General features: G+C 48.1%; 1 protein-coding gene across 2 annotated transcripts in view; it reads left to right on the top strand.

Annotated features, from left to right (window-relative positions):
* Nucleotides 1–2820: 2820 nt before the first annotated feature.
* The window catches only part of PFKL (phosphofructokinase, liver type), a 122392-nt gene continuing 101692 nt past the window's right edge, over nucleotides 2821–23520 (top strand). The window contains exons 1-2 of one of the 2 annotated variants that reach the window (XM_077275394.1): nucleotides 2821–3197; nucleotides 17295–17368. In XM_077275394.1, the coding sequence (XP_077131509.1) occupies nucleotides 3113–3197; nucleotides 17295–17368 (159 nt within the window). In that variant the 5' untranslated portion in view covers nucleotides 2821–3112. The remainder of the gene's footprint in view (nucleotides 3198–17294; nucleotides 17369–23520) is intronic. The other variant, XM_077275395.1, reaches the window with a different exon arrangement.

Here is a 23520-nt window from a genome sequence, read left to right as displayed (position 1 = left end):
AAAAACCGGCTCCTAAAGGTGATGAAGAAGGACGAATATGTCCCTTTTCCAGGGACTCCTTAATATACTCGCGCATAGCAGCATGTTCAGGTACAGATAGGTTAAACAAACGACCCTTTGGAAATTTACTGCCAGGAATCAGATCTATGGCGCAATCACAATCCCTGTGAGGAGGGAGTGAACCAATCTTAGGCTCTTCAAAAATATCACGATAATCAGACAAAAATGCCGGAATCTCAGATGGAATAGATGACGAAATGGACACCATAGGAGTGTCCCCATGAGCCCCCCGACATCCCCAGCTTAACACAGACATAGCTTTCCAGTCAAGGACTGGGTTATGAGACTGTAACCATGGTAATCCAAGCACCAAAACATCATGTAAATTGTACAACACAAGGAAGCGAATCACCTCCTGATGGTCTGGAGTCATACGCATAGTCACTTGCGTCCAGAACTGTGGTTTATTACAAGCCAAAGGTGTAGAATCAATACCCTTCAGAGGTATAGGGACTTCCAGAGGCTCTAAATCAAACCCACAGCGCCTGGCAAAGGACCAGTCCATAAGACTCAGAGCGGCGCCAGAGTCCACATAGGCATCCACGGTAATAACTGATAATGAACAAATCAAGGTTACAGACAAAATAAATTTGGACTGTAAAGTGCCAACTGAAATAGACTTGTCAACCTTCCCAGTACGTTTAGAGCATGCCGATATAACATGAGCAGAATCACCACAATAGAAGCATAACCCATTTTTACACCTATAATTCTGCCGCTCGCTTCTGGACATAATTCTGTCACATTGCATTTTCTCTGGCGTCTCTTCAGAAGATACCGCCAAATGGTGCACGGGTTTGCGCTCCCGCAAACGCCGATCAATCTGAATTGCCATTGTCATGGACTCATTCAGACCTGTAGGCGCAGGGAACCCGACCATAACATCTTTAACGGCATCAGAAAGGCCCTCTCTGAAATTTGCCGCTAAGGCGCACTCATTCCACTGAGTAAGCACAGACCATTTACGAAATTTTTGGCAGTATATCTCAGCTTCATCTTGCCCTTGAGATAGGGCTATCAAAGCTTTTTCAGCTTGAATCTCCAAATTAGGTTCCTCATAAAGCAACCCTAAAGCCAGGAAAAACGCATCCACATTGAGCAACGCAGGATCCCCTGGTGCCAATGAAAATGCCCAATTTTGAGGGTCACCTCGCAGCAAAGAGATTACAATCTTAACCTGCTGGACAGGATCTCCAGAGGAGTGAGGTCTGAGAGAAAGGAATAATTTACAATTATATTTGAAATTCAAAAACCGAGATCTATCTCCGGAAAACACCTCTGGTGTAGGGATTTTAGGTTCAGAAATAGGAGTATGCATAACAAAATCTTGTAAATTTTGAACCTTCGTAGCAAGATTATTTAAACCTGCAGCCAAACTCTGAGGATCCATCTTTAAACAGGTGAGCTCAGAGCCATTCAAGGATTATAAGGAGAGAAAGGCAAAGGCAGTAATTAGAGCTGAAATACAACTGATCCAACTATGGAGCAAGCATAGGGAAAAAGAAAAAAAAAAAATTTACAAACTTCTTTTTTCTCTCCTTTCTTCTGCCAATAAGTTTAACACATGGCCGGTCATACTGTCATGGTTCCCAATGGCAAGGGAACGTAAGAAACATATAAATAACGAACGAGCTCTCGGGTGATGGAAACTCTAGTTGACCGTGAGCTAAATCTACCACACAACTAATAGTAGCCAGGGAGCATACCTACGGCTTCCTAAATGCCACGCGCCAGCCGGAGGACTAACTAAGCCTGGTAGAGGAAGAAACAGACCTGGCTTACCTCTAGGGAAATACCCCAAAAGATGATAGCAGCCCCCCACATGTAATAACGGTGAAATAAGAGGAAAAGACATACACAGTATGAAAGTAGATTTTAGCAAAGAGAGGTCCACTTACTAGATAGCAGAAGGATACAAAAGAGGACTTCACGGTCAACTGAAAACCCTTTCAAAAAACATCCTGAAATTACTTTAAGACTCCTGTGTCAACTCATGACACAGGAGTGGCAATTTCAGCCCGCAAGAGCTTCCAGCTACAGAGAATTACAAAAACTGCAAACTGGACTAGAGATACAAAACAAAAGGACAAAGTCCACTTAGCTGATCAGCAGACTAGTAGCAGGAACATGCAACCGAAGGCTCTGGTTACAATGATGACCGGCAAGGAAATGACTGGAGAGCAAGGCTAAATAGGAAACTCCCAAACGCTGATGGAAGCAGGTGAACTGAGACAGCAAAGGCAAACAAGTCACCAGTACCACCAGCAACCACCAGGGGAGCCCAAAAAGCGGATACACAACACGGTACCAAGTACCCCGCTGCCCTGGTGGGCGACTCACATGTCATACGGATACTTAGATGTGAGGAAATTGCATTGCAAACGCATTACATACGGAGAACATTTGTGCGATTCTTGGATGTCAAAATTGGACCGATTTGTTTTAAACGTGATTGTGATTCCGGCCCAAGTCGCAGCATGCTCAGCTGAGAAAGAAATCGCAGATGAGATGTCACCCACTGAATAACTTTGGTCAGAGTGCAATCGGATTTTTTATAGGATTGCACTCGTCCGTTTTTCTCGCAAATGAGTATGAGCCCTTATACCGGAGCCGGTGGTGACCGCCGGGGAATCCGGGGAGCTTCCCAGACTACACAGTGATGACACCAGATAGGGGATTCTGTGCCCATAGCAACCAATCAGATGGCTGCTTTCATTTTCCTCTGCTAGATGAGTGGCTCCCCCACTATCTGTATGGTTTGCAGCCTGAACCCCGATACTTCCCCACTCAGCAGCGGCACAATGTGACGAGTCCGGGGGTACAAGCACCCCCCAACCAGTGAGACATGGTGTGCCCCAGAGAGCGGCAGCCGCCTGTGAGTGAGTGAGGACGGGCTGCTGTGACGTCCTCCAGCCAGAGCGGGCGTACGGCGCAGCTCCTCCGCTCTCCTGTGTGAGGAGGGGCTGCTGAAGGTCGCAGCCTCCAACAGGAAAGAGCAAGTCCCGCAGCACGTACACCCCGGGGTCCTCCACCGACTGCTGCAGGAGCAAACATGTCCGCCACAGTGCTGGAGAAACTGCGGATGTCAGGAGCGGGGAGGGCCATAGCCGTGCTGACCAGCGGAGGAGATGCGCAAGGTCGGTGCAGAGCGCGGGATCCGCCGACCGGAGGGCACGGGAACAGAGGGAAGCCCTGCAGTGGGCCCCGTTATGTGTGATCTTGGGGTGTCCATCCTCCCCAGTTGGGTGCGGCTGCTGCGTGTCCGTCCACCCCATTAAGTGCGTGGTGGGCTGTCTGTTCGCCCCCCGTTATGTGTGATGGCGGGGTGTCCGTCCTCCCCCTTTGGGTATAATGGTGGTGTGTCTGTCCTCCCCAGTTGGGTGCGAAAGCAGTGTATCCGTTCACCCCATTAAGTGCATGGCAGGTTGTCCCGTCTGTTCGCCCCCCATTCGGTGTGAAAGCGGCGTGTCCATCCTCCAGTTGGTTTGATGGCAGCATGTCCGTCCTTCCCCAGTTGGGTGCAACGGCGGCGTGTCCGTCCTCCTCCAGTTGGGTGCAACGGCGGCGTGTCCGTCCTCCTCCAGTTGGGTGTGACGGCGGCGTGTCCGTCCTCCCCCAGTTGGGTGCGATGGCGGCGTGTCCGTCCACCCCATTAAGTGCGTGGCGGGCTGTCCGTCTGTTCGCCCCCCGTTAGGTGTGACAGCGGCGTCTCCGTCCTCCCCAGTTGGTTTGACGGCGGCGTGTCCGTCCTCCCCCAGTTGGGTGCAACGGCGGCGTGTCCATCCTCCCCCAGTTGAGTGCAACGGCGGCGTGTCCATCCTCCTCCAGTTGGGTGTGACGGCGGCGTGTCCGTCCTCCCCCAGTTGGGTGCGATGGCGGCGTGTCCGTCCACCCCATTAAGTGCGTGGCGGGCTGTCCGTCTGTTCGCCCCCCATTAGGTGTGACAGCGGCGTCTCCGTCCTCCCCAGTTGGTTTGACGGTGGTGTGTCCGTCCTCTCCCAGTTGGGTGCGATGGTGGCGCGTCCTCCCTCTTTGGGTATAATGGTGGCGTGTCTGTCCTCTGCAGTTGGGTACTGGGTAGGCTGTCTGTTTGCCCCGTTAGGTGTGATGGCGGCATGTCTGTCCTCCCTTGTTGGGTGTGAGGCGGTTTGTCCGTCTGTTTGCTCCACCATTAGGTGTGGTGTCTGGGCTGTCCGTCCTCCCCTGATATGTGCTAATTGGCTAGCTAGAGTGCTGAAAGCCCACCAATATATGTGCCCTTGCGGGAGAGGGGTCAGTGCGCCCTTGCGGAGGAGGGGGTCAGTGCACCCTTGCGGAGGAGGGGGTCAGTGCGCCCTTGCGGAGGAGGGGGTCAATACGCCCTTGCGGAGGAGGGGGTCAGTGCGCCCTTATGGTGCCCTCAGAAGAGAACAGGTCCCAGTGCTACCCCTGCAGTGTGTACGTACAGTATGGCTGGTGAATGCCGCCATATAGAGACCTCGTTGTCTGCTTTTCCCGTCTTCAGAACTGCATTATTGTTGTGTAACCCCAGATGTGTGCTCCTGTCCTTACTGCACGTCTCCTGGGACTCTCAGTGATTACTGCTCCACAGCCACAGGGCGGATACACACCGTGTCCATTACATTAGCAGCGCTGTGGATGGCGCCATACCATCAGACATTCAGAATGTAATGCTAGGAGCCTGTCACATGGAGCGGGCAGCGCCACAGAGCAGAACATGGCAGCCGATGTGGGCGCTATGGCTCTGGGGGAAGCATTGCCAAGTTCACATGTCGTGGAGACATGATGTGACTGCAAACCTTGTACGATCACTAAATCGCCAACTTTTTTTTAAAGCTAATTTGTGCTATAATCTACTATATAATTGTCTAAGGGTCACTTCCGTCTGTCTGTCCTTCTGTCTGTCTGTCACGGATATTCATTGGTTTTGGCCCCTGTCTGTCATGGAAATCCAAGTCGCTGATTGGTCGCGGCAAAACGGCCACGACCAATCAGCGACGGGCACAGTCCGGCGGCAAAATGGCCGCTCCTTACTCCCCGCAGTCAGTGCCCGGCGCCCGCTCCATACTCCCCTCCAGTCAGCGCTCACACAGGGTTAATGGCAGCGGTAACAGACCGTGTTATGCCACGGGTAACACACTCCGTTACCGCTGCTATTAACCCTGTGTGTCCCCAACTTTTTACTATTGATGCTGCCTATGCAGCATCAATAGTAAAAAAAATGTAATGTTAAAAATAATTAAAAAAACCCAAAACCTACTATTCTCACCCTCCGTAGTCTGCCGAGCCGCACGCTGCTGCCGCCATCTTCCGTTCCCAGAGATGCATTGCGAAATTACCCAGAAGACTTAGCGGTCTCGCGAGTAAAATATAAAAGCCCACTTTCAATACATTTTTTTGTTTCCACCCTTCATTCCTGAGCACCTCCCTGCATGGCTGTGAACATGCTGCTCTTCCTGTGCTTGTTGTTTTGCCTCACAGCCAGTGCTGCCCCCTGCGTCTAGCCCCCCACTGCACGCTCATTGGCTGTCAGTATCTGCCCCAGCATTGGAAGTGAAAGCAGAGACCCTGCAGAAGGGCAGCACTAACTGCCTCCATCGTGTGACCCCGTTCACTTGCTTCCTGCAGCCGTGTAATGTAGCAGCATGTAATGATTTTCGGCCGCGCAGCCCACATCATAGCCCAAATCACTGCAAACTCAGGATTAGGAATAATTTAGCATCATATAGAGTAGGATGGAAACACTCCAGGACCCGGCTCCGGCATCCATGGCTGTGCTCCATAGTATCCAGACCAGGGTCATGCAGAACTATGCAGTCCGTCAGATATTGGGGCCTTGTGAATGCCACATTCATCCAAGATGCTGGTGTCCAGATGCTAGCCATAGAGGTTGGCAGGGCCCCTGTGTGGCTACAATAGGTCCTGCTATTCGATTTCCTCAAGTCTCTATCTTATACACTTTATATTTAATACTCACCCTGTAAGGGGAGAAAACCCTACCAAAAAGTCCATGGATTCCTCTAGTTTAACCCCTTAGCCATATATGACGTATCGGTATGTTTGATGCAGGCTTGTACACCGAGCCCGCATGTGACTGCTGATATAATCAGCCCATGTGCCTGTAAGGCTACGGTCACACTATCAGTATTTTGTCAGTATTTTACATCAGTATTGTAAGCCAACAACCGGAAGGGAACAAATAGAGGAAAAGTATAATAGAAACATATGCACCACTTCTGCATTTATCACCCACTCCTGGTTTTGGCTTACAAATACTGATGTAAAATACTGACCAAATACTGCTAGTGTGACGGCAGCCTAACAGCTGCAGGTGGAGTGGAGCTCTGACCATGGCTGTTAACCTGTTAAATTCCACTGTTAAACTGAGAAATAAATAATTTTGTGGGGGAAAATAAAAATAACTAAAATAATGTGGTTGCATAATCAGAGATGTGGTTGTGTTCAGAATTCGCCAATCACATATACACTCATGGTACATAGTAGTCTGTACACAGCTGCTATGATATAAAGTGATTCTTATTAACCCCATACAAAGTTAAGCTGTTCTAGTAGGATTTCCCTGATATTTTCTATTTGCATTTTACTAAAAACATAGTCTGTAAACAGGATACAACAGAGAAAAAGGATCTCATTGTTGGAGCTAATTGTTGAAAGCTATCAGGAGGAGGGTATAGAAGATTTCCAAGGCATTAATTAGATAATAATAATTTTATTTATATAGCGCCAACATATTCCGCAGCGCTTTACAAATTATAGAGGGGACTTGTACAGACAATAGACATTACAGCATAACAAAAATCACAGTTCAAAACAGATACCAGGAGGAATGAGGGCTGTCATGAATCCCCAATGGCTAGGGATAGCACAGGATAAGCAAAGAATAATAAATATCAGACGAGCTCTAGGGTGATGGAACCTGGGCTGACCGCTGCCCTACGCCTGACAAACGCAACTAGAGATAGCCAGGGAGCGTGCCTACGTTGGTTCTAGACGCCACGCACCAGCCTAAGAGCTAACTAGTACTGCAGAGAAAACAAAGACCTCACTTGCCTCCAGAGGAATTAACCCCAAAGGTATAGTTGCCCCCCACATGTATTGACGGTGAAATGAGAGGAAGGCACACACATAGAGATGATGTATATAGCTTTAGCAAATAGAGGCCCGCTGAAAACTAGAAAGCAGAATGACACAAAAGGGGACTGAGCGGTCAGCAAAAAACCCTAATCAAAAAAACCATCCTGAGATTACAAGAACCCATGTGCCAACTCATGGCACATGGGGAGAACCTCAGTCCACTAGAGCAACCAGCTAACAAAGAGACATTCTAAGCAAGCTGGACAAAAAACCAAACAACTGAAAATCAGCACTTAGCTTATCCTGAAAGATCTGGGAGCAGGTAGGCAGGAACCAAACAGAGCACATCTGAACACATTGATAGCCGGCAAGGGAAATGACAGAAAGGCCAGGTAAAATAGGAAACACCCAGCCTCTGATGGACAGATGGAAACCAAAGGCCGCAACCCACCAAAGTCACCCAGTACCAGCAGTAACCACCAGAGGGAGCCCGCAAACAGAATCCACAACAGAGGGCCCTGCTCGCAAGCTTACAACCTATGAGGAAAAGGGGAGACACGAGAGGTGGATGGTAACAATTGCTTTCGTTGTTCGGACCAGCCATAGTGTAAGGCTCGGGTGTTCATGTAAAGCTGCATGAGCCAGTTATCAGCTTAAGAATGTAACAGTACAGACACAGAGGGCTATTAACTGCATAAAGCATGTGAGAACGTGATGCGAGGAACCTGATTATGGTTTAAGTTTTTTGAATGGGCCACACAGGGATAGTTAGGTTAGTGCGTTGAGGCGGTAGGCCAGTCTGAACAAATGCGTTTAGGGCACACTTAAAACTATGGGGATTAATCTTATTAACCTGGGTAGTTTATTCCAAAGAATTAGCGCAGCACGTGTAAAGACTTGGAGACGGGAGTGGGAGGTTCTGATTATTGAGGATGTTAACCTCAGGTCATTAGCAGAACGGAGAGCATGGGTAGGGTGGTAGACTGAGACCAGAGAGGAGATGTAGGGTGGTGCTGAGCCATGGAGTGCTTTGTGGATGAGGTTAATAGTTTTTGTACTTAATTCTGTATTGGATGGGTAACCAGTGTAATGACTGGCACAAGGTAGAGGCATGGGTATATCGGTTGGTGAGGAGTATGATCCTGGCTGCAGCATTCAGGACAGATTGGAGCGGGGAGAGTTTGGTAAGAGGGAGGCCCGATTAGTAGAGAGTTACAATAGTCCGGATGAGAATGAATAAGAGAAACAGTGAGAGTTTTTGCAGAGTCGAAAGTAAGAAAAGGGAGAATTCTAGAAATGTTTTTGAGATGCAGATAAGAAGAGCGAGTCAGTGATCGGATGTGGGGGGTGAATGAAAGCTCGGAATGAAGTATGACCCCAAGGTAGTGGGCATGTTGCTGGGGAGTAATGGTGGAACGACACACGGAGATGGCAATGTCAGGCAAAGGTAGGTTAGTAGAGGGAGAGAACACAAGGAGTTCAGTTTTTGACAGGTTCAGTTTCAGATAGAGGGAGGACATGATGTTATAGACAGGGCTGTGGAGTCGGTAAGCCACAGTTGCGACTCCGACTCCTTCATAAATGGCCAATTCGTAACAATAAATTTACTGTTGTAAAATATTAACATCGTGCTTATGCAGTTTCTCACCATCATATAAGTAATCAGACCACTTAGAGCAAAAACTATATTTATTAGAATACAATTAGAATATAGCAAATAACTTTTATAAACTTTTCTAAACTCTTGTAAGTAAATATGCAATAAACACTGTTATGCAGTTAATAAGAAGAAATCTATAAATTTGTCCTCAGAAAAAGTATTGCCTCTGTCAGATCCTCCTTCATGGATGCCCTCAAATTTGATCTAATTATTTTGAGAGCAGAGAACAACCTCTCTACACTAACTTGGGTTGGTGGCAAAGCAGTAACCACTCGGGCAACATCTCTGACAATGTCAGGATACAGAGGAATCGCTTGTTGCACTGTTATTTTTGATGAACGGTCAAATTTCTCAATTTCTTTTAGTGAGCATGAAAAATTCTGCTGAAATGTACTGGCTGTGTTCTTTGATGGGGATGACTCTTCTATGCGGGAACGCTTTGCACGGTCCTTGTGATCCAAATATTTTTCGAAATTAAATTCTTCATCAGTCGATGAGGGTGAAGATGTGGCAGGACGACCAAATTCTTCTTGTTCCTCCTGACTGTTCTGCAACCCTTTCATCCTTACTGCTATTTCAAACAGAGCTTCTTTTCCTTTATTTAGCTGTTGATCATCTAGAAGAATCCGATGCATTGGGTCTACATAAACAGCTGCCAAAAGAATGTTATTTTTAAATAGTAGCTCCTCTCTCCGTCTCATTGATGTAGCAATGCCACTTGCAATTAACCCTCCTCTTTGGGACAGGCGAAACATCAGGTTCTTCCACTCTTTTAAGAAAATACCCGGAGTTAAGTCCTCTGCTTGTAATTTTTTAGTCACTGTAAATGGGTGCTCTAGCAATTTTTCCAGCTCAGTCACCTGATTCCACTGACTTTCATTTAGCGTCAGTTGAGGGTTAGCCATGTCTACAAGAAAGGTTTTCAGTTCAACCAAGCGCTGAATCATTAAGTAAGTACTGCCCCATCGTGTGGCTTGATCAATAATTGCCCCTTTTCCAGCACATCTCTTCAAAATTGAGTCAACTTTAGGGGTTCTGGTAACAGTAGCCAATTTTCTCACCTTGCCAATCAGTGCAGCAGCATGTCCTTCTTGCAGACTGTCTCTTATAGCCAGCTGTAGCGTATGCACAACACAGCGCATGTGATGAATGAAAGAATGTATTGACACAGTTTCAACAAGATCATCTAAACTATCATGTTGCTGTTCATCTGAAGAAACTTCAGTTTGCTCCTCATTTACAATACTGTGTTCCTCTATTTCAAACTTTTCTGTGTCTGTGGACCCAGAATGTTCTTCTAGCTGCTGGTCACCATCATTACTCTCATTCATTAGCTTAATAGTACTTATCATATTTGAAGCATTGTCAGTTACGACAGTAAGAACTTGCTCTGTTTTAAGTTCATAGTCTTGCCGAACCTTTTCCACCAAGACCTGGAGAAACTCACTGGTGTGATGAGCTTTGGTGTCTTTTACTGCCAATGTCTTGGTAACTATTTCATTTTTGTCACAAACAAATCGGACATTGATGGCAAAATAGTTCACTCTGTGACGTGTGCAGGCATCCATTTTAAGAAACAGAAAGCGTCCCTTGAGAGTTTTTTTAAGTTCTTCCTTTTGTTTAAAAGCTTCTTCGATTACTAATTTTCTAATACTCTCTCTCTCCAGAGAAACACCAAGGTTGCGGGCCATTTCCCCATTCAGACACACAAAAGCTGGTCGTGAAAATAATGAAATAGGCACACTATCCTTTACAACAAGCTCTATGATCTGTTTTTTAAATGTATCTACTGTCATTGTCACAGTAACTTTGTCACTGACAAAATATCTTGCAACTGATGGCTGCAAAGTTCTCTGCTCCTTTGTTTGGCTGGAAGTGCTGGGCACTGGTTCATTGGTTTGGATGCAGTCTTTCTCATCCACTGCTTTCAATACTTCTGGATGAAAGCGCTGTAAATGTCTCTTTAGATTAGAAGCTCTGGTAGGAGCATTTTTATCTTTGCCTGAATATGCACTGATTTTGGCTTCGCAGCATTTGTTTTCGTCTGGATCATTTGTCATACACTGACAGACATAATGTTTTCTATCTTGAGTGATGGTGAAATGTTCAAATACAGCTGATTTAATGTGACGCTTCTTTGACATTCTCAGGTTTTTAATTCTGCATTCACAATCCAAATGACAATTGTTTTTCCTAAAAACAATTGTACAAAATTATTGCCAGGTCGTACAAGTGATATAGTGGTCAGTAATACTGTTATTCCTCATGTTCTCACAGTTAACTGATGCAAAGTTTGTTGAAAGGATAATACTTCTTACAGTCTTCCTCTTCTGAGTAGCAACTGTGAGATGCTTGGAAGACGCACACCTAGTAAACATCTAGTCTAGAGGAGGAGCTTTACTACTAAGAATTTGCAACACATTTTCACTTTCAGGTTCATACATTGTAAGTAGGGGGGTTGGGGCAGCATGAGGTTAGCCAAGTATAAGATTAGATAAGGGCAGTGGAGAACAGTGACACACAAAAAGTAAGAAAAGCTTCTATCTCCAGCAGAACTGCTTATCACTGTTGTTCATAGTTTGATAGAACATATATATTTGAGTAACATTTATAAAATTCATATGAAAGTTCAATTATGAAATATTAATACATTTTTTTAAAAAAGCTGGAGTCGGTACATTTCTACCGACTCCAACCAAAACTAACTCCGACTCCACGACTCCGACTCCACAGCCCTGGTTAGAGACAGCGGTAAGACAATCAGTGGTCTTTTCTAGAAAGGCAGGCGTGAAATCAGGAGAAGTGTATAATTAGGTGTCATCAGCATAGAGGTGATACTGGAACCCAAATCTCCTGATTGTCCAATAAGGGCAGTATATAAAAAGAAGAGGAGGGGGCCTAGGACTGATCCTCGAGGAACCCCAGCAGTAAGGGGAAGATGAGAGGAGGAGGAACCAGCAAAACATACAGTGAAGGAGCGGTCAGAGAGATAGGAGAACCAGGAGAGAACGGTGTCCTTGAGTCCGATGGAGCGGAGCATAGTGAGGAGTAGCTGATGATCAACAGTATCGAATGCTGCGGAGAGATCCAAGAGCATGGAGTAGTAACCATTAGATTTAGCTGTTAGTAGGTCATTAGAAACTTTAGTCAGGGCAGTTTCAGTAGAGTGTAAAGAGTGGAAACCAGATTGAAGAGGGTCGAGAAGAGTTATCCGAGAGATAGAGGATAAGAGGGAGTGGACCAGGCATTCGCGGAGTTTAGAGATGAAGGGAAGATTAGAGACAGGTCTATAGTTAGCGGCACAGTTTTGGTCGAGGGATGGTTTTTTAAGTAATGAATGTATGATAGCATGCTTAAATGAGGAGGGAAAGATACCGGAAGAGAGAAAGGTTGAATATTTTTGTTAGGTGTTAGAAGTGGCTAGTGTTGGACGTCCCTCAAAAATTGGACTTGTAGGCTGCCAGCAGCATTAAACTAGCTGCAAGAATTTCTAGCAAGTCCTGGTTGTGTACTGCATGAGACAACAATCTCCCCTATTCTTCATGTGTCTGGCTGTGGGGCAGGTCTATTTTACAACAAAACCTTCAAGCTTGTACACAGGAGATGCCTTAACAATTTGACAGATTTGGAGTGCTACCGCTAAAATAGCTTTTTTTGCACTACAATGATGGTGTGCTGCTTATTTGCTTTTTTTTTTCCTAATATAAGGACTGGTATGTACCTGTGAAGCCCTGCACCCAACTACTACTGTTGTTCAGGTGCTGCACTCTGCTCTATTTTTTTCTATTTCTCTATAATTTTATACTCCTATGTTGTTGTGTGTGTTATATATATGTATGTATATATATATATATATATATATATATATATATATATATATATATATATATATATATATATATGTATATATATATATATTTTGTGCAAAGAGAAAAAAAAGAGCATGAACCGCACATCCCAAAATCATACGTTGATCTAAAGCCGCTAGGCAAAAATTTAAATACTGAACATGAGGTTTTCAGTTTAACATTCTGATCAGACTGTATGAAGCCCACTGCCCCTTCACGGCAAACCTCGTAGTGGGTCCTAATGCCCTAACGGAGCGGAGCCGTGCGGCGACCACCGCCGCAGCGGCCATGCACCAGCAGGGCGGACGGCCTGTTGCCCCACAGCACCCATGCTGCAAGACTGAGCCCCCATGACTCCAGACCGCGCCGCCCCACCAGCACAAAGCCACAGCAACAATGGCCGCCACACAGCACCAGCACCAAAATGAAGGGAGCATTTAAACTCACCTTCCTCCAGCTAGTAAGGGGTCTAGCCCATTTTGGCTCTCACTGAAGAGCTGGAGGAAGGTGAGTTTAAATGCTCCTTTTCATTTTGGTGCTGTGTGGCGGGCATTGTTGCTGTGGCTTTGTGCTGGTGGGGCGGCGCGGTCTGGAGTCATGGGGGCTCAGTCTCGCAGCATGGGTGCTGTGGGGCAACAGGCCGTCCGCCCTGCTGGTGCATGGCCGCTGCGGCGGTGGTCGCCGCACGGCTCCGCTCCGTTAGGGCGTTAGGACCCACTACGAGGTTTGCCGTGAAGGGGCAGTGGGCTTCATACAGTCTGATCAGAATGTTAAACTGAAAACCTCATGTTCAGTATTTAAATTTTTGCCTAGCGGCTTTAGATCCACGTATGATTTTGGGATGTGCGGTTCATGCTCTTTTTTTTCTTTTTGCACAAAATATATATATATTTGTTTAAGGGGTATTTCCGTCTTTCTGTCGGCAACTTCCGTCACGGATATTCATTCGCTGATTGGTCTCGCCAGCTGCCTGTCATGGCTGCCGCGACCAATCAGCGACGGCCACAGTCCGATTAGTCCCTCTCTACTCCCCTGCAGTCAGTGCCCGGCGCCCGCTCCATACTCCCCGCAGTCACAGCTCACACTGGGTTAATGCCAGCGGTAACGGACCGCGTTATGCCGCGGGTAACTCACTCCGTTACCGCCGCTATTAACTCTGTGTGACCAAGTTTTTACTATTGAGGCTGCCTATGCAGCCTCAATAGTAAAAACATCTAATGTTAAAAATAATTTAAAAAAAATAACAAATCGTTATATACTCACCTTCCGCCGCCTTTCCGACGCTCCGGTGACCGATCCACGCAAGTGGCAGGTTCCGGTGCTAAGGTTGGTGTGCGACAAGGACCTGCCATGACGTCATGGTCATGTGACCGCGACGTCATCACAGGGCCTGCGCGAGAAGGACCTGCCATGACGTCACGGTCATGTGACCGTGACGTCATCACACCCTCGGACCGGAAGCTGCCGCCTGAACCGAACACAGGCGACAGAACTACAAGGGGCCCCTCGGAAGGTGAGTATATGTTTATTTTTTATTTTTTAACCTGTGACATACGTGGCTGGGCAATATACTCTGTGGCTGGGCAATATACTACGTGGCTCTGTGCTGTATACTACGTTGCTGTGCAATATACTACGTGGCTCTGTGCTGTATGCTACGTAACTGGGCAATATACCACGTGGCTCTGTGCTGTATACTACGTAACTGGGCAATATACTACGTGGCTGGGCAATATGCTACGTAACTGGGCAATACACTACGTAACTGGGCAATATACTACGTGGCTCTGCTGTATACTACGTCGCTGTGCAATATACTACGTGGCTCTGTGCTGTATACTACGTGGCTGGGCAATATACTACATCACTGGGCAATATACTACGTAACTGGGCAATATACTACGTGGCTGGGCAATATACTACGTGGCTGGGCAATATACTACGTAACTGGGCAATATACTTCGTGGCTCTGTGCTGTATACTACGTGACCGGGCAATATACCACGTGGCTCTGTGCTGTATACTACGTAACTGGGCAATATACTACGTAACTGGGCAATATACTACGTGGCTGTGCAATATACTACGTCACTGGGCAATATACTACATAACTGGGCAATATACTACGTCACTGGGCAATATACTACGTCACTGGGCAATATACTACGTCACTGGGCAATATACTACGTCACTGGGCAATATACTACGTCACTGGGCAATATACTACGTGGACATGCATATTCTAGAATACCCGATGCGTTAGAATCGGGCCACCATCTAGTATGTATATGTGTGTGTGTATATATATATATATATATATATATATATATATATATATATATATATATATATACACTCACTGGCCACTTTATTAGGTACACCTGTCCAACTTCTTGTTAACACTTAATTTCTAATCAGCCAATCACATGGCGGCAACTCAGTGCATTTAGGCATGTAGACATGGTCAAGACAATCTCCTGCAGTTCAAACCGAGCATCAGTATGGGGAAGAAAGGTGATTTGAGTGCCTTTGAACGTGGCATGGTTGTTGGTGCCAGAAGGGCTGGTCTGAGTATTTCAGAAACTGCTGATCTACTGGGATTTTCACGCACAACCATCTCTAGGGTTTACAGAGAATGGTCCGAAAAAGAAAAAAAATCCAGTGAGCGGCAGTTCTGTGGGCGGAAATGCCTTGTTGATGCCAGAGGTCAGAGGAGAATGGGCAGACTGGTTCGAGCTGATAGAAAGGCAACAGTGACTCAAATCGCCACCCGTTACAACAAAGGTAGGCCTAAGAGCATCTCTGAACGCACAGTGCGTCGAACTTTGAGGCAGATGGGCTACAGCAGCAGAAGACCACACCGGGTACCACTCCTTTCAGCTAAGAACAGGAAACTGAGGCTACAATTTGTACAAGCTCATCGAAATTGGACAGTAGAAGATTGGAAAAACGTTGCTTGGTCTGATGAGTCTCGATTTCTGCTGCGACATTCGGATGGTAGGGTCAGAATTTGGCGTAAACAACATGAAAGCATGGATCCATCCTGCCTTGTATGGAGCATCTTTGGGATGTGCAGCCGACAAATCTGCGGCAACTGTGTGATGCCATCATGTCAATATGGACCAAAATCTCTGAGGAATGCTTCCAGCACCTTGTTGAATCTATGCCACGAAGAATTGAGGCAGTTCTGAAGGCAAAAGGGGGTCCAACCCGTTACTAGCATGGTGTACCTAATAAAGTGGCCGGTGAGTGTATATATATATATAGTGTGTGTATGTATGAATATATGTATATATATATTCTCTCAAAAGTGCACCCATGAGTGTGCCCATAGGTACATTCAATACTTATACTATATGAGAGCTCAAGGGTACAAAGGGAAGCAGAAAACTCCCCAAAAAAAGTCTGTATGCGAAAATTGGAAAAATGTGCTGAGCAAGAGAGTAGGGAAGGAGTAAGGGTATGTGCACACGTGGCAGATTTCCTGCAGAACTGCAGCTTTTTTTTCCCACGCAGAAACACTGCAGATCTGCAAGTGATTTACAGTACAATGTAAATCAATGGCATAAAGAAAATGCAGTGCTAATGGTGCAGAAAAAAAATCTGCACTGAAAACGCAGCAGATTCAAAAAAGGACCATGTCAATTCTTTGTGCAGATCTGCTGCATTTCTGCACCCACTCCATAATAGAAATCTGCAGGGGTTAACAAAGGAAGAAATCTGCACAAAAATCTGCAACGTGTGCACATACCGAAAAAAGGCGCAGATTCTGACCTGTGTTTTCTGCCAAGAAATGCAGAATCTGCACAGAAAATTCCACAGTCAAATCTGCAATGTGTGCACATATCCTAAATCAATGCCTGGAGGTTACCTGTAAAGCTGCGGTGCTAACTGCCACAACGCGCATTTCTGCACAGTGCCTTCTTCTCTATGTACATTGTCTTGCTTATCACAGGAGGGGCAGAGTCGGATCAGTGTTTTTGGCCAGATCCTCACAGTAATGATAATGTCGTAGTGATAAAACTGTCACTGTAAGTAAGCAAACAATTTGATAGTTGCAACTCAGCTGAATTCTGTGTATTGACAACCTACAGCATGCTTTCCTCAGATTACTTAGCAAAAACCTGTTGATGGATTCCCTTTAATCGATCACCCGACAAGTAAGTATTCTGCTCATTCATTGGGTGATTGACAGCCTGCTTACACTAACCACATGGGAATGAGCGCTCATAAGATTCAGCCAATGTAAAGCGATGTTACGTGTGCGCACAGAGATGCTATCAATCCCTGGTTATCACTGCACGTGGTGGAGAAGCCCAGGATGAGCAGGGATTTCAATGGATGCAATACATGGTAGGCCTTTATTCACACATGCAGAAAATCTGATAACACCCTGATTGGTCTTTGTCTTCACATACAAGTAAAAGCTGGCCATGTGAATGAGGCCTTCTCCTGAAGTGGCTCCCACAGTGATGGTATAGATGGATCTGCTCATCTCTGTAACGTGCGGCCTGCAGGGGGGACGGCATTCTCAGTGACCCCTGAGTATCCGCAATGGCGGGGTTATTGGGGCTGTATTCACCATATGAGAAACTTCACATTTTACAATAACTTCTTTTTTCACCTTCCAGGCATGAACGCCGCGGTCCGGGCTGTGACTCGGATGGGTATTTATGTTGGAGCTAAAGTTTTCCACGTATATGAGGTATTTTACAGATTCCACATACATCTCTATAACGCATTCTCCTGCCTATAATCTTTCCCTTGTGCTGGCTCCATTACAGCCTGCAGAGCTGTATTCACAGAGCTGAAATGTCTGTATGGGTCTGTAACTTCTGGGACTTGTAGTCTTTACAAGGCACCGTATACTATTCTGATAGTGGTTCTCTATGGCTGTGTTCAGACAAGTGATGAACCAGTTTTGTCTCTGGATGTGTTCCGCCTTTCACAGACTTTGGGCCTAAGAAAACTAGTAGTGCATGCTGGGATTTTTCTTGGCACAGATCATCAATTTACAGAAAATCACATGTGTAAATTGGACTCTCCGGTTTCTGGGGCGGGACTGGGAGGGTGTGTATGCGTTATACATACTCCCGGCCAGAACCCGACTAGTGAGCGTGGCCTTACTCCATAGACTTAAATGGAGCGTGCCCACGCTCACTTGACAGCCATGTCAATAGACGGCCGCACCACTAGGGTATTTTTGCTGCGTCCAAAATGCTGCGTTGTACATTGCAAGCACAGTGGATGGATTTATAGAGATTCCATGCCCACTGTGCTACTATTTACCCCGTGTAACCTCCCCCGCGGTGCTGGTTTCAAAGTTGCAGCATGTCCATTTCAGTAGCAGAGACGCTAGAATTTCATTAGATGCGGTAAATCCGCATGTACCTAAACACAAGTGCGGTAATTAGAACGCAGCAAAAATACGCTGCATCCAAAACCCTACTATTCCTGATCGTGGAGACGTACCCTAAAGTATGTCATCAATATTACATGGACGCAGGCTTTACCTGCACCTTACCAGACTGAGTGCAAAATTTGGTGACATTCTCTTAGAGATCTCAACAGTAAGGGGGAGGGGAAGCTGATTCCATATGACTCCCTAATAACAAAGCTCCGCTTTGAGCCCAGATCTGGCAGGATTTGGCCTGTTTCACAGTTTTATTAACTCACTGGGAATAAAAATGGGAGAATCGGCCAGCAGTCCCACCATTATTTATAATCCATGTGGATACAGTGGTTTTGTATGGAATACCTTCTTGTAGGGGTTAATCTTACTCACTACACACACGGACAGCCATAATACACTCAGGTGAAGCTTTGTTCCTGCAGCTTCTAGACTTCTCTTGCTGCTCCATATTATACATTAATCCTCTGTACATATCTGGTATAACTACATCCAGTATGGAGTAAAATATCAGCACCAAGATCACATGTATGCAGCTGCTCATGCCGTCTCCCCACAGTGGGATCTCCTTGACCAGAAGCATGGAGTCTCTCCCAGCTGTCAAAACAGCTGGACAGTGAAGAGCCTCACATTCTTCTGTTAACTTAGAAGGCCAGAGATTTCATTGCTGAATTTCAAATATTTTTTTCTAATTATATATGTTTGAGAGAAGATTCAAGATGTTTAATAGTGGGTGATGGGTCGTATTTAACAGGGAGGTGAATAAACCAAATTTCTCCTACGTATCATTGGGGGACACAGGACGAATGGGTGTTATGCTGCTGCCACCAGGAGGACACTAAGTTAAACACACACAAAAGATTAACTCCTCCCCTGCAGTATACACCCACAGACTGGACAATCCAGAGCCAGTTCTTACTTAGTGTCTCAGGAGGCACTTGGGTCCTCAGGACCCCACCAATTTTTTGTTTTTGATTTAACGGAAAGAAGGGAGCGACAGGCAAATTTTTAGCTCTGATCTCTCCCGCACCAACAACGGGCAAGTACACGGAGCGTTCCTCCTGTATCCTTTCCCGCAACGATGGATGCCAGCCCTGGCTCACCTTTCAGTGTGGCGACGGTTCCCTAGCGTCCCGATCTCCTTCCATCCTTCTCAGGCGACCATGGGGACTAATCATCCACCTAAGTCTCCTGGAGCCAGGGCACAGCCGGACAAATTGACAGGGCGTCCGCGCATCCGCCCACTGCACCACCACTGATATAGTGGCTGATACATGGCGGCAGTAGCTCTCCACCCTCTCCCTATCATGGTGAAGGTGGATGGAGCATCGGTCCCATCGCACAAGGTAAGTGCGGGGACCGACCAGCTGGCAGCAGGGGGCCCCCCCTTACTCTCTTCTAAATGCGGCCCTGCAGCCGCGGGACAATGTGCGGCTCTGCAGCCGCGGGGCAGCGTGCGGCTCTGCAGCCGCGGGGCAACGTGCGGTTCTGCAGCCGCGGGGCAGCGGGTGGCTCTGCAGCCGCGGGGCAGCGTGCGGCTCTATAGCCGCTGGGCAGCGTTTACTTTCTGAGAGGGCTCGGCGGCTCCCAGGCCTGGGTCGGACTACAGCGCCCGCCTACAAGCATGCCGCCGCCCGCCCACGACACGCCCCCTCCCTGGGCGCTTCTCGCTCCCGAGAAGCGCCCTTCTCACTTCTCGGCGGCCATCTTGGACCAGGAAGTGCGCTGGCGGCTCTGCAGCACCGCAGCGCTCAGGACAGGAGGAAAGCTTCAGGATCTCCCTGCCAAGCCACCGCGGATCCTAGGTGAGACGCACCCAATAGGATTGCCTCCCCCCCCTGCCAGTACGCTCACTCCACAGCAAATATGTCACAGTCTAGGCAAAAACGGACTGGAAAGACCCACTCTGTTATTTTTGCTGTGTGCACCTCCTGCAAGATTTCTCTGCCCCGAGGTCACACCACCCCGCTGTGCTCTGCCTGTGAAATGCCCGCGGCACAGGATAATCCGGCCTCTGACCCGGAATGTAGTGAGCCTAGTACCCCCGCATGGGCGTCCTCCCTTGCTCGATCTGTGGCATCCTTGGAAAGGACGATACAGTCCCTCCGTGAGCCGTCCCTTACCCAGGGTACTTCCAAGGATGATGTAACGCGGTCTAAGAACCCCTCACGGCCCAGAGGTCGTACCGTTTCCAGAAGCCCTCACTCATATAGAAAGAAGTCCAGGGTAATATCTCCGGTCCGTGATGAGCCTTCTGGTTCAGAGAGCGAAGTCTCTCGTCACTCATCCCCAGATCATAGCAGGGAATCTTTTCTGGACGACGCTTCCAGCGTGTCCTGTTCCCCAGAGTACCGTCATGACCAAGAGACCCTTGATTCTCTCATAGACTCTGTAAGTCAGACTCTACAGTTAGAGGAGGAAGCCCCGTCTAAGGCGGCTCATCCCGTGTCATTTGGGCGGACTACAAAGGCTCATAGGTTTTTTCCCACGCATCCTCAATTCAAGGACATTGTCGATCTCCATAGAGTCCGTCCGGATAAACGCTTCTCAGGTCAGAAGGCTATGCAATTGAAGTATCCGTTTGCTCAGGACCTTGCTAAGGAGTGGTCTCAGTCACCCTCCGTGGACCCGCCAGTGTCGCGGCTAGCCACAAAGGCGGTTCTATCTTCCTCTGAGGGCGCGTCCATCAAGCATCCCACGGATAGACAAATTGATCAGATGGCTCGCTCGGCTTTTGAAGCTTCCTCGGCTTCTCTCTTTCCTTCTTTTGCCGCCACATGGGTTGCAAAAGCCATGACCCATTGGGCCGAGTCTTTAGCCTCTACTGCACTTCATGCCGACTTACCCCCTGAGGTTTCTCACCTGGCCACTCAGATTGCCAGAGCGGGGGACTTTGTAGTTTCCGCATCCTTAGACGCGGCCAACTGTGCCTCACAGGCAGCGGCCAATGCTGTCACGGTCCGCAGATCCCTTTGGCTCAGGGACTGGAAAGCGGACTCAGGATCCAAAAAATCTCTCACGTCCCTTCCATACCAGGGTGAACGTCTGTTTGGGGACAAACTAGATAAAATGATCGCAGACTCCACAGGGGGAAAGAGCAAATTCCTTCCCCAGCAACGGACCTTTCGTCCCTTTCGCAACCAACAGGGCCGAGGCCGATATTTCCGTTTCGGTTCCAACTGGTCCAATCCTTCCTCCGCGCCACCTGGCGTCGGGAGAGGTCAGCGCAAGGACAGAACCTCCCAGCCATCTTACAAACCTTCTCCCTCTTGGAGAGGCAGACCCAGACAACAGGGGTCCAGGGGGTCCAGATCTAATAGGTCTCCTCCTCAATGACTCTTGGCAGACGCCAAAGGACACCGACAGAGTTGGCGGCCGCCTACTCTTCTTTCGGGACGCGTGGCTCTCGGTAGTTCCCGACCGATGGGTCCGCGATCTGGTATCCGTCGGTTACAAGATAGAGTTTGTCTCTCTTCCCCCATCTCGTTTCTTTCAGTCCCCTCCCCCCAGAGCAAGGGTCCGTCAGTATTTCCAGGCCATAAAATCGCTATGGGACGACGGGGTCATCATCCCGGTACCTCAGGACGAAAGGTACCAAGGTTTTTATTCCAATCTTTTCATTGTACCAAAGAAGGACGGCTCCGTACGTCCGATATTGGACCTCAAACTCCTCAACAGGTACGTCCGTGTACGTCAATTCCGAATGGAGTCCCTCCGCTCGGTAATTGCCTCTCTGGAAGAGGGCGAGTTTCTTGCATCTCTAGATGTTCAAGACGCTTACCTGCACATTCCCATTCTGCCGTCTCATCAGCGTTTTCTCCGCTTCGCGGTCCAGGGCCACCATTTTCAGTTTGTCGCCCTACCGTTCGGGCTGGCCACCGCTCCTCGGGTGTTCACCAAGGTCATGGCGGCTGCCGTGGCCATTCTCCATGCTCGAGGCATAGTGGTGTTGCCCTACCTGGACGACATTCTTATAAAGGGACCCTCTTTCCGGTCCTGTTCAGAGGCGGTAGATGTCACTATAAATACTCTTTCACGCCTGGGCTGGAAACTCAATTTCAAAAAATCTTCCCCAGTCCCGGCCCAAACCATACCCTACCTGGGCATGATCTTAGACTCCTCTCAGGGTCTAGTACTCTTGCCTCCGGAAAAGGTATCTACTCTACAGAGAGAGGTCCAGAAGCTTGCTCAACCTCACTCTCACTCCCTACGCTTCTCCATGAGGGTACTCGGCAGGATGGTGGCGGCAATGGAGGCAGTGCCCTTTGCGGTTTTTCACCTCCGGCCCTTACAACACGCCATTCTGGCAGTATGGGACAGGAATCCCGCCTCGCTCGACCGCCGTCTCCTTCTCTCTCGCCAAATCAGACAATCCCTCAGGTGGTGGACCGAGAGGTCCTCCCTGACTCGGGGGAAGTCTTTCCTTCCGGTGCACTGGCTGGTTGTCACAACGGACGCCAGTCTCTTCGGCTGGGGTGCAGTGTTCCAGCGCCACTCGACCCAGGGTCGCTGGTCGCCGCAGGAGTCCCAGCTACCCATCAATATCTTAGAGATTCGGGCAATCAGACTAGCCCTCCATCATTTTCAGCAGTTCCTCTCCGGACGTGCGGTAAGAGTCCAGTCCGACAACGCTACTGCAGTAGCCTACGTCAACCGCCAAGGGGGCACTCGCAGCAAGGCGGCCATGGTCGAGGTGATGCTAATTCTCCGTTGGGCCGAGGCACATCATTCCATACTCTCAGCAGTTTTCATACCAGGCGTGGAAAACTGGGAAGCGGACTTTCTAAGTCGCCACAGCCTCGATCCCGGAGAGTGGTCTCTTCATCCCGCAGTCTTTCACCAGATCTGCTCTCGTTGGGGGACCCCGGACGTGGATCTAATGGCATCCCGCCTCAATTGTCAGGTTCCCGTCTTCATGGCCAGGTCTCACGACCCCTCAGCCTTCGGAGCCGACGCTCTCGTCCTCTCATGGCAGGGCTTCAGTCTCCCATACATCTTTCCCCCAATTCCCCTTCTGGGGAAGGTTATCAGGAAGATCAAGGCAGAACGGATTCCAGTAATCCTCATCGCTCCGGATTGGCCACGCAGGACATGGTATGCCGAGATGGTTCAACTGGTCTCAGACGTACCTTGGAGGCTGCCGAATCGCGCAGACCTCCTGTCTCAAGGGCCCATTTACCACCCGAACTCAGAGGCCCTGTGTTTAACGGCGTGGCCGTTGAGTCCTGGGTTCTGAGGCAGAAGGGGTTGTCTCAGACGGTGATATCTACCATGCTCCGTGCACGCAAGTCTTCTTCTATGCGCATCTACCACCGCGCTTGGAAGGCATACTTCGCCTGGTGCAGGGATCGGAGGCGTTCCCCCCTCCGTTTTTCTATTCCTCACATTTTGGAATTCCTCCAATCAGGCGTAGACTTGGGTCTTGCACTCAGCTCTTTTAAGGGCCA

This window comes from Ranitomeya variabilis, chromosome 7 (assembly GCF_051348905.1).
Source record: "Ranitomeya variabilis isolate aRanVar5 chromosome 7, aRanVar5.hap1, whole genome shotgun sequence".
NCBI lineage: Eukaryota > Metazoa > Chordata > Amphibia > Anura > Dendrobatidae > Ranitomeya > Ranitomeya variabilis.
This window is presented reverse-complemented; position numbering and strand designations above follow the sequence as displayed.